This window comes from Grammomys surdaster, unplaced genomic scaffold, assembly GCF_004785775.1.
Source record: "Grammomys surdaster isolate TR1022 unplaced genomic scaffold, NIH_TR_1.0 213, whole genome shotgun sequence".
Classification (NCBI taxonomy): domain Eukaryota; kingdom Metazoa; phylum Chordata; class Mammalia; order Rodentia; family Muridae; genus Grammomys; species Grammomys surdaster.
In genome coordinates this window covers 4,443,655-4,463,555 of record NW_021604658.1, presented here as the reverse complement: position 1 = coordinate 4,463,555, position 19,901 = coordinate 4,443,655, and the positions used below count along the sequence as shown (strand labels likewise).

At 48.2% G+C, this 19,901-nt stretch overlaps 1 protein-coding gene across 1 annotated transcript; it reads right to left on the bottom strand.

The window, feature by feature from the left end:
- Positions 1–1,751: 1,751 nt before the first annotated feature.
- On the bottom strand, positions 1,752–11,924 carry Mpo (myeloperoxidase). The gene is made up of 14 exons (XM_028772448.1): positions 11,645–11,924; positions 11,318–11,395; positions 11,084–11,177; positions 10,575–10,750; positions 9,999–10,122; positions 9,775–9,904; positions 9,488–9,694; positions 8,323–8,641; positions 6,083–6,243; positions 4,884–5,139; positions 4,383–4,553; positions 3,412–3,649; positions 2,543–2,754; positions 1,752–1,835 (listed from the first exon to the last, which is right to left on the bottom strand). Exons 1-13 carry the CDS (start codon positions 11,649–11,651, stop codon positions 2,550–2,552), a joined length of 2,166 nt encoding a protein of 721 aa, XP_028628281.1. The 5' UTR covers positions 11,652–11,924; the 3' UTR covers positions 1,752–1,835; positions 2,543–2,549.
- Between the last annotated feature and the right edge of the window lie 7,977 nt (positions 11,925–19,901).

Below are 19,901 nucleotides of genomic sequence, written 5' to 3'. Positions count from 1 at the left end.
ACAGGTAGTGAGAGCATGAACTTGGGGTGACACTATTCTGGGGTACCAAGGGTAAGCAAGCCTGGACTTCCCAGGAACTACAATCGATCTCTTCTTCCTGAGCAGTTCTCGGAACCCTTGAAGTGTCTGAGGAGGCAGTTCCAGAACATTCCTTGGGCTGTGACCCAATGTGTACTCATACATTCTTTAATTTGGTTCATAGGGTCTCACTTTATATTTTAGGTGGGCCTAGAACAGTTATGTAGTGCAGAGTAACCCCATCCTCCTAAATTTAGATAACTCCAGCCTCCTTCATGCTGGGTTGTACTTATGACCGGGTTGACGTTCTTAAAAAAACAAAAAAACAAAAAATGCTCCAGGGGCTGGAGAGATGGAGAGATGGAGAGATGGACCAGTGATTAAGAGCACTGGCTGTTCTTCCAGAGGATCCTGGTTCAATTCCCAACACTCCCAAGGCTGCTCTCAACTGTCCCAGAGGATCCTATGCCCTCTTCTGGCCTCTGAGAGTACTGTATGCGTGTGGCACATAGGGATACTGCAGCCAGACTATCCATACCCATAAACAAAACTCTAGAAATGAATAAATAGTAAAATGAAGAGGCCTCCAGTGTACAAGGCCCTGAGCTCAGTCTTAGCACCACAGAAATTAACTAGCTAGTTAATGAAATGATCAGTTGGTTAACTAGTTGATTAAATTTACCCTTTCAAGGCCTGATGGTACAGGAGACTCAGAAGTTCAAGATTGACCCATGCTACAGAGCAAGTCAGCCTGGCCAACTTAGCAAGATCTTGTCTCAAAATAAAAAGGGGTCTGAAGCTGGAGCTCAGTGGTAGTGTTCGCCTAGCATATACAAGGTCCTAAGTTCAATACCAGCATCACAGGGGCAAAACTTACCCTACAGGTAAAACCAGTCAGGAAGTCATTCCCTCGTCTTATGAAGGTTGCTAAGGACAGTCCTTGCTCATAGCCCTGTTCTGCAGCCCTCCTCACCAGTCTTGGATGAGGCTCTGCCTCTGTGAACACCCCTCCCCACTCAGTGAGGTAATCATGAGAGGTACTGGTCCTGCAGCTCTCCACAGCGAGGGTCTGGCTTTACCTCACCGTTCTCTTACCTTTAGCTCCCCCCACGGTGGGGGGGGGGGTCCCCACTCCTCATAAGTGAGAAGACAGGAAAGGAGAAGACAGAGTCTGCTAATCCACTATGGACCAGCTCCTTACAAGACCACTGGCCAGACACAGCCCTCCCCTTCCCAGACACTGGGGTCTGATCACTGGAAGCCTGAAATAAGGAGGCATCTGTCCCCTGGAGGGTCCCTGGGCCACTCACTGTGTTAGTCTGCAGAGACACAGAGGCCTCTATTCTCTCAGCAAAGCCTTCCCACCAGACCTCAGCTTTTGCTCTCACTGGCTAGCATTCTGTCCCCTCCCCTTCTCAGAGACTGACACAGAATGAGCATGCAGTCAGCAAATGCCAGAACAATGAACAAATACCAGGGCTTGTGGCCACATTCCCGTTCCACAGAGCGGTGGAGGATGTCCGTGAGGGATGAGGGTCTGCTTAGTGTGGCTTGGCCCCAAGGCTTCTAAGAGCAAGCTGCCCTCCACATATGGAATAGCCAAAGGAGGGTACCCCAGCACAATCATCAGCCTAGAAACACCCTGAGGTACAGACCACACTGGCTCAAGTTCTCAGACCAGGGAGAACCTCCCACTGAAGGTGCAGCCCCTTCACAGACATGGAACAAGAGCTCATCCACCATGTTTTATTAGTGTGAATCTCAGGTACAAATAGCACAGAAAGGCCAATGACCTCCGTTCCTCTCCTGGGAGACCCCTGTGAATAGCAAGAGAACAGAGTAAGGGAGGAGGAGAAACCACTAGCTGAGCCAGGCTGGCCTAGGACTGTGTCACAACCACACAGCCCAACTGCTAACTGCATCCTCCCCTCCAGAGGCCAATGCCTTTTTTTCTGCCAGCCAGAACGTGATCGAGGATTTGGCATTCATCTTTGGTATTCATCTTTATTGCTTCTGTTTCCCGTGGCTAGCACAGTACCTGGTAGCTGCCCAATGAGTAGAGAGCTGGAGGAGGCAATAGGCCCTCTAACAAGCCACGGCTGTTTTTATTTATAAGGAAGAGAATTTACACGTAGAGTCATTTGGCCAAAGTCACACACAGTACCATGCTACAGAGTGATTACTTGAACTCGAGCTGTCTGCTCACTGCCTCTCACGTTCTTAATATTGTCATAAGCAGTGAGCCCAGACTCATGTGCTTGACAAGCACACAAGGCACGACAATCATTGCCCATGCTCACAGATGATGCACACATGGCATACTAATTTACATATGTTGCATATACATAGATGTGCACAAGTGTATATGCAAACATACTTGTGCACTCACAAGTGAATGTCCAGTCATTCCCCGCCCCCACTGGCACCCACAGTATCCACAAAGATGGATTCACTCAGGGAAGAGAGTTCTCTGAGATTCCCACTAGCCCACCAGGGTATACCCTTCAGTGTGTCATGACCTTACCCAGCCTCTAGGCCTCCTTCCAGGAAGCCAGGTTCAGTTTAGGAACGGTGTTACAGCTGACAAAGTCTCGGGGGTATGAGTTGGACATGAAGATGTTGTTCTTGGACACAGTGGTGATGCCAGTGTTGTCACAGATGATACGGGGCAAGGAGATGCTGGCCAAGGCCTGTCTCTGCTGTGTGCTGAACACACCTGGGTTCTCCCACCAAAACCTGCATGGGAGCATCGTGGACATTATGTCTGAGGATGTCCCGAGTGAGGACACCCTGGGCTGAGGATACCCAGGACATGACCTGGCTTGAGCTGCCCCACCCCCCAACCCCGCGAATGTGAGAAGGCCACAGAAGAATATCTACAGCACAGGAGAGCTCAGGTCGTGGGCAGTGCCCACTCAGCCCAGAAGACAGACGCTCAGCTGCTTGGGTCCCAGTCTGATACACGAACCCACAAGGGTAAAAGAACGTCTGGGTGGCATTTGTGATTTGCTCTCCTTGCCTGGGATACCCTTTTACAATATTGCCAAAGGTGTAATGCAAGTTAGGTAAGAACTAGACATGGAGATGCCAGGATCGCGATGAAATGACATGAAAGGGGGTCAGCGGGAGACTTTTGGAACTTTTCCATGGTAACTGACGCCTCCATAGTAGCACTGAGAAACCCAGAGAACGTATTAAGAGTGACATTTTTGGGACCATCAAGATGGTTCAATGAGCAAAAGCACGTACCACCAAGGCTGAGAACTTGACTACCCTCCCTGGACTAGACCTGGTGGAACCAACTCATTTAAGTTGTCCTCTAAGCTCCGCCTGACTGCTGTGGTGCGCATGCGTCCTCTCCCGTGGCGCCCTGCCTTCCCACAGCTTGCTTACCGATCTCCATCGCGTAGCTTCCTAAACTGAGTGCCAATGAGACAGGCAAGGAGCTGACCTACGCGGCCGTTGGGCTCCAGGGGCTCAGACACACCGCCCATCCAGATGTCAATGTTGTTGGGCGTGCCATACTGTGCCATCAACTTCCGTGCCAGTCCCAGGTTCTTCAGCACCGTGCCGAGTTCACCCACTGTGCTGGGCTGTGGAAGCCCACAGAAGCGTCTCCAGGCATTGTATCCTGCGTTGGGTCAGAGAACAGTTAGCTGTAAATGGACCCCTCTCCTCCCGGGTAGAAAGAGTACTGGGAAGAACAGGAAAAGAGCTACACAGATGTTCAAAAGCCCATCTCAGTGCACAAGGCCATAAGCAGAATGGATCCCTAAGTGATTGGCTCAGGCCAAAGTGGACAGCTGGGTCCCTCCAGACCTCTCACTCTTTTCCTCTCTCTCTCCTACCCTGCCAAGCCCTGTAGTACCACAAATCCCACCAGACTCAAGTATGGAAACAGCACATTGTCCCTTAGAGCAGCAGCCTAATGTATCTGTCTCTGACTCAGAGAGTGAAAATGTTTCCCGGGGGTGTGGCCACTTGTGCTACTCCACAACACAGCCATGGGGCTTTTGGGTTATGCTGATCCATTTGGGTCCAGTCTCCACGTCTCTCACCCAGCCAAGCTCCGAACTGCTCTAAGTCCGAGTTTCCTCGTCAGTAAAAACGACTGTGGTACTCTCCCACCCCCGGGTTCATGAATTAGTCAGAATGAGCTGATGATGGAGACAGAGTTCCAGATCCTGGGATGCTACCCAGGTTGTGAAAGTCCAGCTTGTGAAAAAGCCGGGAGAGGCTGAACTTTGGCCATAGGGGCCTAGAAAAGACAGGGCCTCGGGTGCTGTCTGAGAACTGGAAAAGAGGTCCTGAGCAAGAAAGGGAGCTTCCAGGGAGGTGGGATGGAGCTGAGGCTGGCCTCTCACCTGGGAGACCATGATCCCGGCTACGCTGCATGTTAAGAGCAGGCAAATCGAGCCCTATCCTCATGACTTGCTCAAACAGTCGCTCCCGGATCTCATCCACCACAATCTGGTTCTGGCGATTCAGTTTCGCAGGAGTAGCCATGAGGCCTCGGAGAATGGGGTCAATGCCACCTGAGGTCAAGAGACGGAAGTGAAAGGAAAGGTTATCTTGCTACAAGAGCACACAGTGGAGTCAGGGCTGGTCCAAGTGGAACCGTAGGGATCAGAGAGAAGCTATAAGCACATGCAACACTTGGGGCCAAGGCAGCCACAGAGACCAGTCATCTCCAGGCACTCTTTGACAGAGGGTTCACGAAGTTGGGATGCTCTAGCTTTCTGGGTCAGTGAAACTGGAAAGCGAGACTAGATGCCCAAAGATGAGAAAAGATCTCTCCCTGAAGCCAAGCCCACACCATCCCATCCTCAGCTGCTTGCTGGCTTTTCTCAGGTTCTGTTGCTCACCTTCCAGCACGACTCTCCAGCTGGCAAAAAAGACCTTGCTGAGTGGGACACGGGGGTTGGGCCCTGTGGGCCGGTACTGATTGTCCAGGCGGAACAAGAAAGGTTGGATGAGGGTGTGGCCGTAACGGAAAGCGTTGGTGAAGACGTTGGCGATTCGAGGATCTACTGAGTCATTGTAGGATCGGTACTGGGGTAGGTACTTCTTCATGGCTGCTGGCCCCAACACCAAGGGCAGGTAGTCCCGGTATGTGATGATCTAGAATGAAGTGACTTTGCTTTAGATGTCTGTTTGTTCCTCCCTGTGGTCTCCAGCTTGGGGGAATTGCCCCTACCTGGCTAGGATCAGGGGCTTGTCTCCCATAGTCTTAGACCTGAATTTAACAGGACATAAATAGAGCTGGCTCGGGTCATTTATTAAACTCTCTGAACCACAGTGGTTCAGAGTAATAAATGTAAATAGTAATAATTATATTACTTTCTCTTTCAAGGGACTAAACAAAATGTCTTGTTAGTCATTGTAATGTCTCTCTTGCCTTTAAGGTATCAGTGGTCTCATTTCTCCTTGGGAGCCAGGGAAGTTGAGATTACTGAGATTATCCACAGTATCCAGCAATAGCCTAGCACACAGTAGGGGCTCATTACAGGTTTACAGATGGAGGGCAGAAGTCTGTTCCGGTGTGATGTCCTCAGTGAAAAGGAGGCTGTGAGGCAGTGTCACTCTGGGTCCAAGGCTAGAACTGCTTCTGAGACTAAAATGAATTTCACTTGTGGATGTGAGTATAAATCAAAAACCCCCGCCCTCAGCACCCTCTCCTCTCTCCCTGAAGTCTAGCAAAGGCGTGCGTGCGTGCGTGCATGCGTGCGTGCGTGTGTGTGTGTGTGTGTGTGTGTGATGTACAAGAATGTTTACATTCTTGGGAAAATACAAGTCATGGAAACATCACAAACCAAATGCAGGAGCACTGCCTCAGGGGAGAAAATGCTCAAGATGATGACAGTGGGTAAAAGATCCTCGTGAAGGAAGAGGCTGGGGAAACAGGAGGAAGGGAAGTGCACTTGTCAAGTATGTCACGTCTGCTGGGCGTTCTCATTTAGCTCCTTTGAGCTTTAAAATATCACAGATAAAAGAAGCCAGTGTTCAGGAGAGATAAAAACCTGCCCAAGAACACATGGCCAAGATGTGTTAGGACACAGTCTACCTGGATCATGGCCCCCACAATCTTCCGAGCCTCCTGGTAGAGCCTCTCCCCATTCCATCGAGGATTCAGGCGCTTGAGCTGTGTGGCCAGCCGGTTATGCTCTCGGACGAAGAGGGTGTGCAAGGAGGTGAGCCCCGGCATCTCACTGGAGCGCATGTCCCCTTAGGGAAGCAAACCCTTTGTCATCTTTATGGTCTCCATCCCCTGTCCAACAAAGACCTTCAGTGGTTCTCATGTGCCTGTCCTCCACCTGCCCCCACACCCCAGACTCAGGTATCAGCCACAGGCTGACGTAAGAACTTGGGAGCACTGAAGTCTTTCCTGAAGCCTTACCCACTAGGCATGACATTTGATTGCCACCTGCCTGTAGCTCAGACCAAGAGATCCTTAGGCACAAGTCCAAGCCTTGTGTCTTTCTGTATTTTGCCCTTTTCTATACACACACACTACATACACACATGCACACATACTACACACACATACATACACATTATACACACATATACACACATATGTACACACATACTATACACATATATACCATACACACACATATACACATACATACACACATACCACACACACATACACATATACATACATACTACACACACACATATACACACGTCTCACGATACCTGACCAACCCCAAGAGCAAGTACTCATCTTATTGTCTTGATTTGGCATGAGCCAAAAAGTAGCATGCATGTTTTCTGCTCAAATTGGAGGCAACCTGAGAATCCTCCTCCAAACAGGACCCAGAACCCCCACTATTTGAAGACAGCTGTCATTAGCTCTCTCGCAATAAGTCAACTGTACAACTTGTCCTGGTGAGGAGACACAGGATGTGTGCATCTACACCTAAGACTGTTCAAGGAAACAAAGTCCCCGATTCCTCTAGTGCTCCATAAACCTTCATCAGGGAAGGCTAGAAGGTGAGGCCCAGGACCTTTGCTGCAAGACACTGACTGGGCTCAGCCCTTGCCAACTTAGAAAGAAAATTCTGAGAGGAAAATATATTCCTGAGAGCAGCTTCCACCCTATGAGTAACCAGAGGTCATAACTAGCCCAGAAGAGAGCGGGCCCTCCCTTAGGAGATGCAACCTGGTATTGACTTTGACTCTCCTGCCAGGGGACCCAGGAGAGACCATCAGGACCCCTAGAAGAAAGACTTCTAGCACTGTGTGTGGGCTTGATAGTACCTGTGAGTCACTCAACACTTGGCAGGCTAAGATAGGAAGATTGAGGAATGGTTGAAGCTAGTCTGGGCTTCAAAGCAAGTACCGGACCTGCTAAGGCTAGCTATATAACCCAGTCTAACATCACAGAGAGGTGGGGGGAGGGGCGTCGATTGCTGGGTGTGACCACAATCCCTGCCCCAGTCCTATACCCAAACTGCCAGGTATCTTTCCTTTTGAAACCCCACCTTCTGTCTTTCTAAGAAACCAAAATGCCCACGGAATAATATTCTGTGACACAATCTACTAGAACTTTCTGGGGTGAAGAAAACAATCACTTCACTACCAAGTAGGGAACTACTAGCTCACGGGACTCCTGAGCCCTTAAAATGTGGTTACTACAGAAACTTTTAATTTAATTTAATTTAAAATTGTTTATGTATTTATTGGTAGTTTTCTTCTTCTTTTTCAAGACAGGGTCTCACTATCACTATATAGCTCTGGCTGTCCCAGAACTCACTCTGTAGATCAGGCTGGCCTTGAACTCTCACAAAGATCCTCATGCCTCTGCCTCCCAAAGACTGGATTAAAGGTGTGAGCCAGTAATCCCTGCTACAAATAATTTAAATTGAAATAACCAGATGTGGCTACTGGCTCCAGATTGGACAGGACTGTTCTAAAGGGAGAGGATACCCTGTTCCTCTCTGTTGCCTTTAGTTCTCTGTCCCTTGCGGACAAAGACTCGGCTCTCTCTTTTTCCACAGTCCACGGGAGGGAAAAGACAGAAAAAGCTAGATAGACAATAGAGGGTCCTTAGCAGCCCTGTGTCTTCATCTTAGGTTGATGGATGGAGGATTTTTTTGTATGTGTATGTGGTTTGTTTTTGCTGTTGTTATTCTCCTTTCTGTCTCTAACCAACTTGTTACCAAGGCAACTGGACTAATAAGTTGTTGAGACCAGTGTCTCTTATCACAAACCCGCATGCTGCTCACATACAGGCTCACTGTGTTGCCACAAGCTGGAAACAGCTCCAAGCCACTCTAGTCCAGTCCCCAAGCTGACCTGCCAGAAAACAAGGAATGCGGACAGAGCGGTTGGTGAGGAGGCAGGGATCATCGTGCAGGTTGTCAAAGGGCAGCAGGGCCCTGCCGTTGTCTTGGAAGCGTGTATTGACCGCCAGCAGCCCCAGCTGGTTGGTGAGGTTGCGCAGCCTCCTGGCCAGGGGGTCCTCGCTGCCATACACCGCACTGCCATCCACGAACGAAGTGAGCGCGTTGATCTGGTTGCGAATGGTGATGTTGCTCCTGGTGCATGCCGGGCAGGAGCGGAAGAAGGGAATGCAGTCCTTTTGGTTCTTGATTCGAGGGTCATTGGGTGGGATCTACAGCACAGAGAGAAGCTAGTCTGACTTTTGTGGATTGGGACAGTGGTCATTTGTAGCTTACACCCTGCAGAAGAGAACTCTGACACCCCCTCTCCCCCCCACACCCCGAGCTGCAGGGAGTCTCTCAGGGTTCCATAGAATTACTGGGGCTCAGCTAGCAATGAGACTGAGGTTTAGGGATGACAAAGAATTCACTGAACTGGAATGGAGAGAGCCTTCTGGGGTTGGCCAAGGCCAGCCCTCTGACCCCTCTTCCCTATGCCTCTTAATTCTCTTCTTGCCTGTGTCTGCCTTTTCCTCTCTGTCTGTCTGTCACCCTGGCCCTGTCAGACTCCTGGCCCTTTATCTCCTTCATCTCTGCCTTTTTTTTTCTCCACACTTTTCCCCCTACACAGAAGGTGCCTCAAACCCTGACCTTGACTACTGGGGAACCCAAACACCCCAAACACACACACACACACACACACACACACACACACACACACACAGTATGAAGCAGGGTTAGGGAAGTAAGTGCCCACAGGAGAGAGAACAGACCAGTGCTCCTCCACTGGGAGTGTGAAGAAGACAGGTCAGGTCCACATCCCAGAATTCTCCCAACCTCACAAAGAGCCAGTCACTCCACGACACAGGGCAATGCTAGGTTCAGGGTGCATATTAGGCTCCTTGAGTTGACAGCTGGCTCTGCTGAAGGAGATAAGTACTGACTCTGGACCTAGGAATGAGGACCAGCCTTGCTCAAGGGCTGGGGAGGAACTAGGGCAGAGAAGGGGCACTGTCACTCATGTAAAGTGTCTTCCCTCTCTCCAGGCACAGACCATGGTGGATGGAAGGAGGCAGCACCTTGAGGGGGAAGCAGGGTGGCTGCTGCAGGCAGCTGGTCTCACAGTTGAGGCCAGTGAAGAAGGAGAACCGCGTAGCTGGCTCTGGAGTCAAGGTGACTTCATGATCCAGAAGCTGGCCCCACTGCATGAACATGAGCGCGCGCTCCTGGTCCTTGGTCAGCTGATCGTTGGGGAAGCGCACGATGACGTTGGAGACCTGGCGAGCCTGCAGCAACAACAGGAGTCATTGGATGCCTAGGTCCTGCACATAGGGCTGGGCTCCATCTCCCTCTACTGGACACTCACCAGGGGCACCTTGAAGCCATTGCGATTGATCCCGGGCGTCCAGCCGAAGGGTATGGAGACGCCATCTTCATACTCCGCAGGCAGCCAGCGCACAAAGGCGCGGTTGGAGGCCCCCAGAGTGGGGCTGCGTCTAGAGGGAAACACAGAGCTCTGGCCCAATGGGTCGCCACAGGCAGGACCTAGACCCTCTACACCACACATCCTTGACTGCCCTGGGCCCGCACCTGTTGTTGCAGTGTCCAGAGATGGTGCGATACTTGTCCTGCTGTGGGCATGTCACTCCCACGTCCTGATAGGCACAGCCACTTGACACAGACAACAGATTCAGCTGAGCAGGTGTCAACACATCTGCGAGAGTGAGCCACGATCTTAGATCTGAGCCTTCCCCCACCTCCTTTCCTATGCTAGGCAGCCTGGGGCTGAGTAGCCCAGGGAGGGTGAGGAGTGGGCTGGCCAGCTCAGAGGCGGAAAGAGTGGTAGGTTGCCTCTGAGACTCCTTAGACCAGTGGTTCTCACGTTTGCTAATGCTGAGACCCCTTAATACAGTTTCTCGTGAGGTGAACGCAACGGTAAAATTATTTTCGTTGCTACTTCATAGCTGTCGTTTTGCTACTGTTATGAATCGTAATCACAAGATCTGTGTTTTCCAATGGTCTTAGGTGACCCCTGTGAAAGGCTCGCTCGGCTTACCCAAGGGGGTCGTGACCCATAGGTTGAGAACCACTGCCTTAGAGGGAGGCTTCTGGCAGAATTTGCTGAGAGACACGGAGTGGTGACTAAAAAGGAAGGAGTTACAGTACCTGTGACATTGAAAGGCCGTGGCCACAGGGGCTGCAGCTTCCTCTTCAGCAGGTCTAGGGCCACGTGCAGATAGTCAGCAGCCCTCACAGCTGTTCTGGTGCCCGCCACCGGCTCCTTAAAGTAGAACAGGAGTTCTGTGGGGCTGGCGGAGCCACTTCGAAGGCTCTGCTTGATGCTGCTTAGACAAGAGAGGGCCAGAGAAGAGGTACAGACACTCAGCACAGGCCAGCCTGTGGCGAGCAGCCGGAAAGAACTATGTAGAGAACCACAGAGGAGAAGTGGATTTCTTCTGTCAAAAAGATATGGACCTGGATGTCCAGACAGAAAGCAAGGCCATTGAAGGAGTGGCTTTGAAGATGTTCTGACAGCCAGAAACTCAACTACAGACAGACCAGGTCCGGTCTCACCTGTAAGCCCTCATCCGGTCTACCACCCCCTACTGCTTGTCCTTTCTCCAGAAGACTTGGAGCAGCTTTGCCCAGGGCTGCACAGGGCCTGGCACTCTCACCTTTCTCTCCGCTCCTTGTAGGCTCTGTCCACTAGCTGCTTGGCCTCCTCCATACAGCTCAGCACCACTGAATTCTCCACTTCCCCCAGGAGAGCTGCCCAGAGCGTACATCACAAGATCAGGGCTGGCCCCAAAGCCCTTCATCAGGCCCCAAAGCCAAAGGAGGACTGCCCAGGGAAAGGGGAGATGTTGGGCTGGAAATCCCCACCCTCACACCCCTTTTGGCACTATTACCTGGAGTGGCACCATTGCCAGTCTGAAGCATGGCCAGGGAGGCCAGGAGGCCTGCCAAGGTCAAGAATAGCTTCATCTCTGCAAGACAAAACAAAATAAAATAAAACAAAAAACAAAAAACACCATCCCAAGAAGCGCCCTGAACTTTTGAGAGAAAAGAGGTTTACCCTTCCCTTCCTCCCAAGCTCCCTCCTCCCCACTTCATACACAGTCCTACCCCAGTGGGCCTGGTCTATGAGGAAGGCCTCTGTGAGAAAGAGGTCTCCAACCTAAGGGCCCCCTCCAGTTATAGTCCCCAGTCCCCAAGAGCTCCACTCCACCACTTACCTGACATTGTCAACACCTCTCACTGGCAATGGGCTTTTATCCCGTTGAAGCTGGGGGCGGGCTGACCTAAAAAGAGACAGACCTATCCCAAGACTAAACTCTCCTCCCCCACTGGGGTTAGGGGTGCACAGAGAGGGGCCCATGAAGTGGAGGGATTGACAGGGGAATGGATCAGAGATACTCCCAGAGAGCACAAACAACTAGCCCCTCAAAATGTTGGTTGAGTGTCCCAATTCCTTTGAAAGAACCAAAATTCAGGGAGCTAAGGCTAAGAAGTTATGGGGAGTAGTGTAGCCCCATGGAGGGAAGGGAGGTCACAGGGAAGATGTAGCAATGCTGACCCCCTTGAGGGCCTCAGAGTCACCCCCATGCTAACCGTGGTAGGGAGCCCCCAGTTCTCAGTGGGGCAGAGGAGACAGGAAATCTGGCTGGAGACAGTTAGGCGTCTCAGGAAGGACGACACTGGGGGCTACAGGCTCAGGACAAAGGCAACTTCCTCTCTCTCCACAGCCCCTTCCTCTCAACCTCTGGCAGGGAAGGACCCATAGCTGATTTCGGAGCGAGCAGAGCTGGTTGTGGTTAAGGGTCAGTTGGTGAAGTAGCCCAGGGCCTGTCTGAGCAAGATCAGTCAGTTAGGAAGGTTCAGGTTAAAGATCGTTATGAAATAGAAAAGGGGGGGTTTCTCCCCTGAGAAAGGCAAGACAGTCTCGATCAGGAACAGTCCGGTGCCTGCCCACCTCCAGAGACCCTGGGGCAGGACTACTTTGGTCATCTCCTATGAACCACTCTCATCTATGCTCAGATCCCATCCATCTTGGCTAAGGACAAAGCCACACCCAAACATCTTCCCACTGTGTCCCAGGTCCTATCACCTGGGAAGCTGATTCCAGGCTCAGGAGAAAGAAATCATTTATTCTTCTGGTTTTGCTATTTGTGAACTCCGACAAGTAGCTTTTTAAGAGTTGGAGTCTAGAGTGTTACAAGCTTTCCAGAATATTTTTTGAGTCTACAGGTAACATATTTTCATTGATTAGAACCTGTGGGGCAAGAATAAGCAAGAGATTAACATAAACTGAGCCTCAAGTGCTTGCACAAGCCTCTAATCCTAGCACTTGAGAAGCAGAGGCAGGAGGATCAGAAGTTGGCCCAGCCTCAGCTGAATAGCTAACTTGAAGCCAGCCTGACTTACATGAGACCTTGTCTCAAAATAAAACAAATTAAATAGAAATAACCTATAATCAATTGCTTCTGTAGGTGATTCTTTTTTTTTCTTTCTTTTTGGTTTTTCGAGACAGGGTTTCTCTGTGTAGTCCTGGCTATCCTGGAACTCACTCTGTAGACCAGGCTGGCCTCGAACTCAGAAATCTGCCTGCCTCTGTCTCCCAAGTGCTGGGATTAAAGGCGTGTGCCACCACCGCCCGGCTGTAGGTGATTCTTTTTCAAGAGTTATCATTGTGTTTCATATAAATAAGCAACAAGAAAGAGTAAAATTTCCCATAATTGCACTTGGGAGGCAGAGGCAGGGAGATCTCTGTGAGTTCGAGGTCAGCCTGGTCTAGAGAATGAGTTCTAGGACAGCCAATGATATACAGAGAAACCCTGTCTCAGAAGAGAGAGACAGAGAGAGATGCAGAGAGAGAGAGAACAATTTTATATTATTTTATATCATTTTTAAGACAAGATCTTATTGCATTGCCCAGGCTGATCTTAAACTTAAGCTTCTCTTGAACTTGCTACCACCTAGCCTGGTACAACCTCCTGCAGGACTCAACACTTTAGTCTGCACATCTACTTGTCAGCATATATGCATTTGTTCCATTTTTAAAGTTGGTTTCATTGTGTGTATTTATTCCTTGGTTGGAGGTGTATGCACGTACACACACCGTTGTCAGAGGACAGCTTTGTAGGAGCCCTCTCTCTTTTCACTATGTGGATCCTCATGCTGGATACAGGTGACTTTAGCCACTGAATACCTCTCTGACCTCTTTTGTCTCTGCCCTTTTTGTTTGTTTGTTTGTTTGTTTGTTTGTTTTGAGACAGAGTAATTTTTTTTTGAGACAGGGTTTCTCTGTGTAGTCCTGGCTGTTCTGTAACTCACTCTGTAGACCAGGCTGGCCTCGAACTCAGAAATCTGCCTGCCTCTGCCTCCTAAGTGCTGGGATTAAAGGCGTGCGCCACCACTGCCTGAGGTTACAGAGTATTTCTATGTAGCCCTAGTTGTTTTGGAACTCACTACATAGACCAGGCTAGCCTCCAATTTATAGAGATCTATCTGCCTCTGCCTCCCAAGTGCTGGATTTAAAGATTTGCAGTGCCATTCTGGGCACCATTGGCTTTATTTTCATGCCTGCAGATTTTGTATGGATAGTGTATGTGCTTTATTAAATAACCCTTTCTTGTTAGATACTTGGGTTGTTTCCAGTTTTCACTGCTATGGACAATATTTGGAGAAACATCTTTGGAGTTAAATCTCCAGACACGTCTTAGGTTGTTTCCTTAGGCAAGAAGTCTCCATTGGGGGCAGCTCTGTTTGCCCCTAATCCCAGCACTGGGTATGCAAGGCAAGTGAATGCTGACCTTGAAGCCAGCCTGTTTGAGATAGAGTGAGACCCAGTCTCAATTTATTTATTTATTTTTCAAAATATCTTAGCAATAAAATTTGGGCTTGCACAATTTTAGGGTTTCAGAATGTGTTGCCAAATGTGTCTCGTGAAGACTACATGCCTTCCTTTCAGCAGCCAAGCGTGACAACACTTGCTCCCAATTGCCTTCATCAGGCCTTTTGACGTGATTGGAAGGAAGACACATTTAATGGCTTAAAACAAAAACAAAACAAAACAAACAAGCAAACAAACAAAGAACAGAGATAGTAAGAAGAAAGTCCAATAAGGAAATGCTGTTGCCAAGGATACCAGTGTGGCACAGCTCAGGTCTGTCAGGCTCCCTGACTTCCAAGCCAAGCAGGTCTCTGCAGCTGACCTTCCGTCAGTGACTTATTTAATGGGTATTTATTAAGTGCTTGCATATGCTGCTCTTTGGCCTACGGTGGATAGGGAACACACTCCCTGGAGCAATGTATGGGCCTGCTTTTCAAGGAGTTCCCCAGGAGGAAGCCAGAAGGTAAACAATGGTATACACCTGCACAACTGACACACCCCACAGAACATCAGAGCACTTGGGTCAGCTGGGACTCAGGGAGACCAAAAAAGATTTCCTTGAGAAATCTATGCTTTAGGCGCTGTGTTGAAGGATGTTTGGGATGACCAAAGAAAAACAAACTGGGAAAGACATTTTGGGTACCCCAAACACAAGACATCATTCAGATCGGTTCAATACTAGGGCAGAGTGGCACATGGTTAGGTTGAGGAGGGGCCCAGGGCCCAGGGCTCAATACTCTTTTGATTTTTTTGTCCTTAAGGGCCCAGGCAGCAAGAGAGTGTGGGTCACCCAGGCAACACAGGGCAGTCATACAGAGATTGTAGACCCAGAAGCTGAAAGCACTGTGAATTCCCACCAATTGGGATGCTGGTCCTGCCTTTCCATAGGCAGCAAGAAGCAAGGAATGCTGGGAAAGAGAAAGCAAATATTTGTAACTCTCTACTCATGGGAGAGGCGAATTCTCAAATAGAAGTCTGTCTAACCTGCTCAGGGTTAGGGTTGTGGGCCTGAACAGGCACAGGGCCCAGAGATGCTTTGTGACTTTCCAATGATCCTGACCAGTTGACCCTGCCACATTTGTGGCCACTGGAAAGCCAGCAACTTCCCTTATCTGTGCTCTGTTTCCCTCACCTGGCTAAGCCTTATATGTGTTTGAGTCTCAGAGGCCTCTGAGAACTTGGGACATCTGAAGGAAAGATGGCTCCCTAAAAAAAGATTCCAAACAAGCATTGCCCCAACAGTCAAGCCTCAGTCCCCTGTCCCAGGGAAAGTCTCTGAAGGGTACCTCTGGAACTTTTGCATCTCCAGACTACAGTCATCATGGGAAAGAATACCCTACACAGTACAGACATCTCTCTGCTTTCCCTTTTCCCTACTGAACTTTCCCAAACACCATAGGCCTTAGGGTTTAGCCCAGCTTCCTGCGTGATAACTGGGCAGCTACTGATTGCAAAACAGATTGCTCTTTCTTAACACTGTTTGTTTGGTTTTGGTTTTTCATTTGTTTGGTTTTTATCTTAATACTGTTTAGGAAACAGTTCAGTTGGAATTAGAGGTGTTGGGGTCCAGGGATCACCTCTCAAATCACAAGAACACTAATCTCAGATAGGTATAGTTTATTGAGCATTCACCCCGGGGTTGATCGATCAGGGCCTCAGATCAGACTCAGGAGCTGATTGCAATGCTCAGCTAGAATCTTATAGAGTTTTTAAGACTGAGATTCACAAATATCTGTGCTAAGTTATTTCACTGATCAGGATTTATGAATAGAGGACTTCATTAAGAACATGCCTTTGTTGTACACTTATCCTGCCCCCACTGGTTGTAGAATTCAACTGTGGCAGGGGACTTATCTTGCCTAACATTTGTGTCTTAACTTGACAACCAATATACTAGTTACCCACACACATGTCTCTTTCTGCCAAGTAGGATGACAATTCCTAGGGAAGTGTTGGGAACTTGAGCTTTTATTTGACCACTACTCCACATGGAAGTCTTACTCCAAATAGCTTTTTATATTGGTGCAGGTGTCTCTCTCTTATGTTGGGGTCCATCCCAGGGGCAGCTTATAACAGCAAACAATATAAAAGCTTATACACAGATGCAGGAAGTGCTGCTAGGCGGTTGGTTGAGGTCCAAGCTTATTGTGGCTAACTCTATGAAGCCATTCTGACTTCTATTGTGATTGGTTTCCAAGAGCACAGACTATAACAGAATATGAAAACAACTTGAACATGAGAAAGTTTCTTAGTAACAACATATGAGAAAATTTCCTTATAACAGTGGTAATAGCACAAAATGGCAGGCTAGCTAGGTAACAGTTACCTAGGCCTTAACAAGATTTGTGCGTGTGCGTGTGTGTAAAGAAGTATCTCCAGCTATAGAAGCTGGAGACCAGGCATTGACATTGGGGATGCAAACACACCAAGACTGATCTTGCCTTGATTTTCTTCAAAATCTTCTTTAAGTGAAAGTTTAAAGTTACACAAGGGGCTGAGGATATAGCTCATTTGGTAGAGTGCTTGTTTAAAATGCAAGAGGCCAGGGATCAGTCCTCAGCACAGCATAAATATAGTGTAATGCACCTACAATGCCAGTGTTAGAAGACAGAGACAGGAACTAAAGATCATGCTTGACTACATAGCAGGGTTAAGGCCAGCCTGGAATACAAGAACCCTAGGACAAAAAAAAAATTACAGACAAGATTATACTTCCCCTTACACAGGGTTACAGTGACACTCTCAACCCTGATCCTGTTTTTTCTCTTTTCAGCCAGCTTGTATTTCTCTCTCTGAACCATTTGCCTTATAGTCACTCATTTGTGGATCTGTGGAGAATATTTTTCCAATAACTGATTTACTCTATCCATACTGCTCAGCAATGTGTTTCTTTCACCCAGCAGTACATTTTGGCTGGGAGTGTAGCTCAGTGGTGGAACATTTGCCTAAACAAAGCCCTGGGCTCATTCTTCATCACTGAAGACAATATTTCTTGCAGATCTGTCTTATGTTACTTAAAAAAAAACTCACCTAGCATGCACAAGATCTTCACAAGCTCAAGCCAGACAAAATCCCAGCGTGGGGAGACTGAGAGGTGAGCACAAGTCCAGCCTCTAGCTGTTATTTGCCGCTGATAGCTGCAGAGAGGGGTGGGGGGAGTGTTGTTGCGGGAGATATTTAAAACTGTGGCATCCAGTCTCTCCCTGAAGTATCTCAGTTCTCCCCCTCCTGCCTTCTCCTCTCTCTTAGCCTGCAGGAACCTGGAAGTCCTGCCTCTTTCTTTCTACCCAGCCATTAGCCACTGGCATCTTTATTGATAGATCAAAAACCAATTAGGGGCATGGACCTTCAGCGTCGGTAAACACAGATTCCCAATTCAATCAAAGCATCAGAACCACTCCTCTACAGGGGAGCTGGTTTCATTAAGGGTGTGGCTCCTGGTAGGCAGAGCATGCTCTGTGGTTGGCCCCCACATCCAGGAGTATGTAAGCAGTACAAACTGAACTCAAGATGTATCAAAGAGAGAGATGCACACTAAGTTGGGTGGTTAAGGGAAGGAACGATGGAGAGGAGTTGAGGGAAGGGTACATACATATAATCAAACTACAGTATATGAATGTCTCTTAATAAAAAAATGTTCTAAAAACATGTCACTTTTCAAATTGTTTTATAAGGGCTGGGGCCCTGGCTCAGGGGTAAACACTTGCTGTGCACATGTGAATTCACAGTTTTGCCAAAAGTCCTTTGACTTATTACATATATATTTGAACTGCTACATTTTTCTTCATTGGGCTATGAGGCTTTTATGTGATTAACTTTTCTCTTAATACAAGCTGACATTTCCCCATTATTGAAAACAATGAGGTAGGAAGCCTCTTTTATACACTCACACTTATTCTCTGGTGTAAACTGGACTTAGCATTTGTGTGGAGATTGAACTGGCCCCTCCTATGCTAGACAAAGATTCAACCACTGAGCCTTGGTTTTGTGCATTTTAATCGTTTTAAGAGGAGGAGATATTTCATTGCATATCCCCTGCCTCTAAGGTACTGTTCTGAATTTTCATTCCATAGATTTTTCCAAACTGGTCTCCGGTTTGGTTTATTTTGTTTTTGCAGAAATAAAATGGGATCACATGATAATGGCTCGGTTTCATTCCTTGAATTAACAGTGAGAATGGGTATGTTTTTATTTGCATTGCAACCCACTGTCAGTTTTCTGCCTGGTTTTGTCCATTTTTCTCTTGAATTGGCACTTTTTTTTTTTTTTCGAGGCAGGGTTTCTCTGTGTAGCCCTGGCTGTCCTGGAACTCACTCTGTAGACCAGGCTGGCCTTGAACTCAGAAATCCACCTGCCTCTGCCTCCCAAGTGCTGGGATTAAAGGTGTGCGCCACCACTGCCCAGACTTTTCTATTGATTTTTAAAAGCTGTCTGTGTCCTAAATAAACTAACCTTTCCATTCTTCTGTATGGTATGAACATTTTCTTCATAATTGCTTTTCATTTATTTTCCATACCATTTTCAAGTCATCAAATCTGACAATTTTTCTCTTTCAGACCTTGATTTTTGTCTCTGTCCCCTTTAAGGGAGTAAATGTATGTTCTTGTGTATGCTTATAAAACCTTAGCCCTTAAAAAAAAAAACTAGGTTTTTAGTTCATCTTAAATTTTTGTGCATATAAACAGGAAGATATAAAGATTTCTTTTCACATAAACAACAAATTGTCTCAAAACTTTCTTTTTTGAGACAGGACCTCACTATGTGGCCCTTGGCTGACCTGGGGCTCACTATGTAAACCAGGCTGACCTCCAACTCAGGCATCCACCTGCCTCTGCCTCCCAAGCACTGGGATTAAAGATTGTGTACCACCACACCCAGCAAGTTCTCTTAATATTGATGTAATTTCTCTGTTGCCTTGTGATAACTACTTTCACCACTTACCCATAACTTGAGTATTTCTAGATGTTCCAATCCACTGGTCTACTAGTTCATTTACCTATCCTGTGTTAATATGTCACCACTGCAACTACTGTAGTTGTCTAATATGTTTAAGGATGGAGATTGGGGGGAGTTGTTGTTGTTGTTGTTGTTGCGGCTGCTGCGGTTGCTATGTCTCTGGAATGGAGCAGTGGGCTGAACTTTCCCGTGCACACCCTACTCCAAGGATTTTTGGTCATGAACCCTACTGGTTTGTCTTCTTACAAGTCTGCTGTTTCCAGCCAGAGGGGCCCATTTCTTGCTTTCAAATAGGACTTCGCATGTAACGTGTCCGTTCATGGGTTTTTCTCCCCTCAGGTCTGTTATTTCTATGGACTTGGTGGGGGGCGGGGGGAGAGGGTAGTGTGTGGCTGGCCGCTCTCTTGAAATGATGCCTTTCTCTCTTCTATTTCCTGTAATCACTTTCTAGGGTGCTTCTCCTCTGCCAGCCTGCCCTTCCTCAGAGCCCAGGACTCAGGAAGGTTTCAAGAGGCACTCAGTGCTGATGAGTTTTGGTCTCAGTTGCCCTTCAAGGTGAGCTTCTAGGTATTAAAGTCATGAATCCAAAGCCATGACCGTGACCCATCCCTCTAAGGAGTCTTTTGCCCAGGCAGAGCCCAGCA

Coding starts and splice junctions, on each gene's coding strand:
- Mpo (XM_028772448.1), bottom strand. Junction 9,905..9,998: donor TCTGGACACTGCAACAACAG/GTGCGGGCCCAG, acceptor GTTTCCCTCTAG/ACGCAGCCCCACTCTGGGGG. Junction 9,695..9,774: donor ATGGCTTCAAGGTGCCCCTG/GTGAGTGTCCAG, acceptor TTGTTGCTGCAG/GCTCGCCAGGTCTCCAACGT.